General features: G+C 32.4%; 1 protein-coding gene across 2 annotated transcripts in view; it reads left to right on the forward strand.

Moving 5' to 3' along the window:
- LOC125647819 (tyrosine-protein kinase JAK2-like) overlaps positions 1-2,500 on the forward strand; it is a 155,013-nt gene that overhangs the window by 77,913 nt on the left and 74,600 nt on the right. For both annotated transcript variants that reach the window (XM_056139556.1, XM_056139555.1), the window contains one exon: positions 1-35. This exon is cut by the window's left edge and continues 164 nt beyond it. In XM_056139556.1, coding sequence (XP_055995531.1) covers positions 1-35 — 35 coding nt within the window. The remainder of the gene's footprint in view (positions 36-2,500) is intronic.

Here is a 2,500-nt window from a genome sequence, read left to right on the forward strand (position 1 = left end):
TAATGTGGTCAAGTTCTTGGGAATCAGTGACAACAGTAAGCATGCTGGCCAATAAAAAAAAAACCAACCATTTGTGCAAAGTTTTTAAAAAATCAAAGTTAGAAAATTAAAAGATTATTATATGACATTCTCCACAAATTAATTGCTGTTTACATGTCCAATATAGAAAAGGTATTTAAAAAGAGATTAAAAACTAATTACTAGTACCGTAAAACATGCTTATTCATGCTTATTAAAGTCTCCCAAACAAAGTTTGGAGACTTATTATTTTTGCTCGGTTCTTATTCTTATCATTCTTCCGCTTCTTCCACCTCTTTCTCACACCTAAAACTGTCTGACACCATTCTCTGTGACCAGTAAATGAAATTAATATATATTCAAGGATATGATAGGCCAATGTATCTAGATGTGCAGAAATGTTTTTGTTTTCAGATTGTAGCGGGTTAAGATATATTTTGGGAGGATCATATGGGGATGGGGTTTAACATAGAACTCTATGGGGGGAAAATGAATTCCAAAATTCAAGAGATATAACTTGACAAATATGATAGATAGATTACTAGGGTATTTTAGAAATAAAAAGAGATTGACAGGGCCTACAAATTAATATCAAGGTCAAGTGACCCCAGTGACCTTGACCTCTAATCATGAACATAAAAACTGGTATAACTTTAAAGGGACTGGTGCACGTTTTTCGAAAGAAATATTTTTCATTTTTTATGTTAAAATTCAAAAATATAACTAATTTAATGTTGACAACCAAATTTAGACCGTCTGAATGCAATGATAAGAGCACTATTTTAGTTTTGATTCTGTGTTATGTAAACAAAGACTCGGAGTCTTTTTATATAAACAAACAAACCAGTGAAACGTTAATTTTTTAGTTTAAAGCATCTTCATTTTGTACAATCACAAATTCTAACTTTTAAATGACACATTTTACCTATAGTATACTTGCCAATGAGATGTGATATACATAATAAACTTGAATCAATATCAATTTATTTTGAAAATGTCGTAAACAATAACACACCTCAATATTTGTTTTCAAAACAAATGATAAACTCTCCATTATGAGCTTCTGTCATGATGAATAACTTTAATTTTTTTGTAAAACCTTCGAAACATTAGCCTGTAGATTTTGATCATTTAAAGTGAGAAAAAAAAATGGGGGGGGGGGGGGGAATCGTGAATCAGTCCCGTTAAAACTTGGACTAATAGCGATATGGAATCTTCAGGAATAACAAGAGGATTACAGGACCTACAAAACTATTACTAAGGTCAAGTGACTCCAGTGACCTTGACTTCTGACCTTAGAACGTAAAATTGGTATTACTTAAGAACCAGGTCTGATAGAGACATGGGATCTTCAGAAATTATGAAAGGATGATGGTATCTACAAATCAGTATCAAGGTCAAGTGACTTCAGTGACCTTGACCTTTAACCTTGAAGGATGGCAAGATTTACAAACTAGTATCAAAGTCAAATGACTCCAGTTACCTTGACCTCTGACCTTGAACATACAAACTCTTAACATTTTAGAACTGGAATTGACAGAGACATTGGATCTTCAGAAATGATAAGAGGATGATAAGATCTACAAACTAGTATCAAAGTCAAGTGACTCCAGTGACCTTAACATCTGACCTTGAACATAAATCTGGTATAACTTTAGAACTGAGACTGATAGAGACATGGAATTTTCAGAAATGATAAAAGGATGTAGTGACCTACAAATTAGTATCTCCAGTGACCTTGACCCTTTGATTATAAAAACTTGTATGACTTTAGAACCAGGACTGACAAAGACATGGAATCATCAAAAATGATGAGAGGATGTTGGAATCTACAAACTAGGATTAGTGTCAAGTGACACGTTTTACTGAAAGAAACAAAGGGGATTCTTTTGAAAAATTTCAAAATCATAGTATTCGTGATCTAGATGTTTTAAATGAAGTTTGAATTGGCATGGATTTTGTCAAGGGAAGACAATATTAGTACTCAGAAAAAACCACTTTTACACAGCCAGTGCTTCATTTGGGAGACTTTATAATCGATAGATTATGATCATATCTTGTTTAAAAATGATATTTATTCCAAATGACAGGAAAATAATGATAATTGTATTGGATATAACAAAGTTTGGTTATAATGAACTCTTTTTTGCTGGCCCTGGAGGTTTATTATAACTGTTTTACTGTATATATTAAACCGAACAAAATTACCCTTGCCCATGGAGAATAGTTGAAGACTTTAATTAATATGACTTTAAATACCATCGTCAACTTCCCATATTTATGTAGCAATATTCCATTATCACCTGCATATGGTGTTGATATCTCTCAACTGATTCGATACACAAGAGCTTATTCTGCATATGATCGGTTTTTAAATTGAGGCAAGCTACTGACCAACAAGTTAATGGTGCAGTGGTTTCAACAGTCTTGTTTAAAGTCAGCATTTTGCAAATTTTATGGTCATTATAACAATCTAATTTGC

This window comes from Ostrea edulis, chromosome 6 (assembly GCF_947568905.1).
Source record: "Ostrea edulis chromosome 6, xbOstEdul1.1, whole genome shotgun sequence".
Taxonomy (NCBI): Eukaryota; Metazoa; Mollusca; class Bivalvia; order Ostreida; family Ostreidae; genus Ostrea; species Ostrea edulis.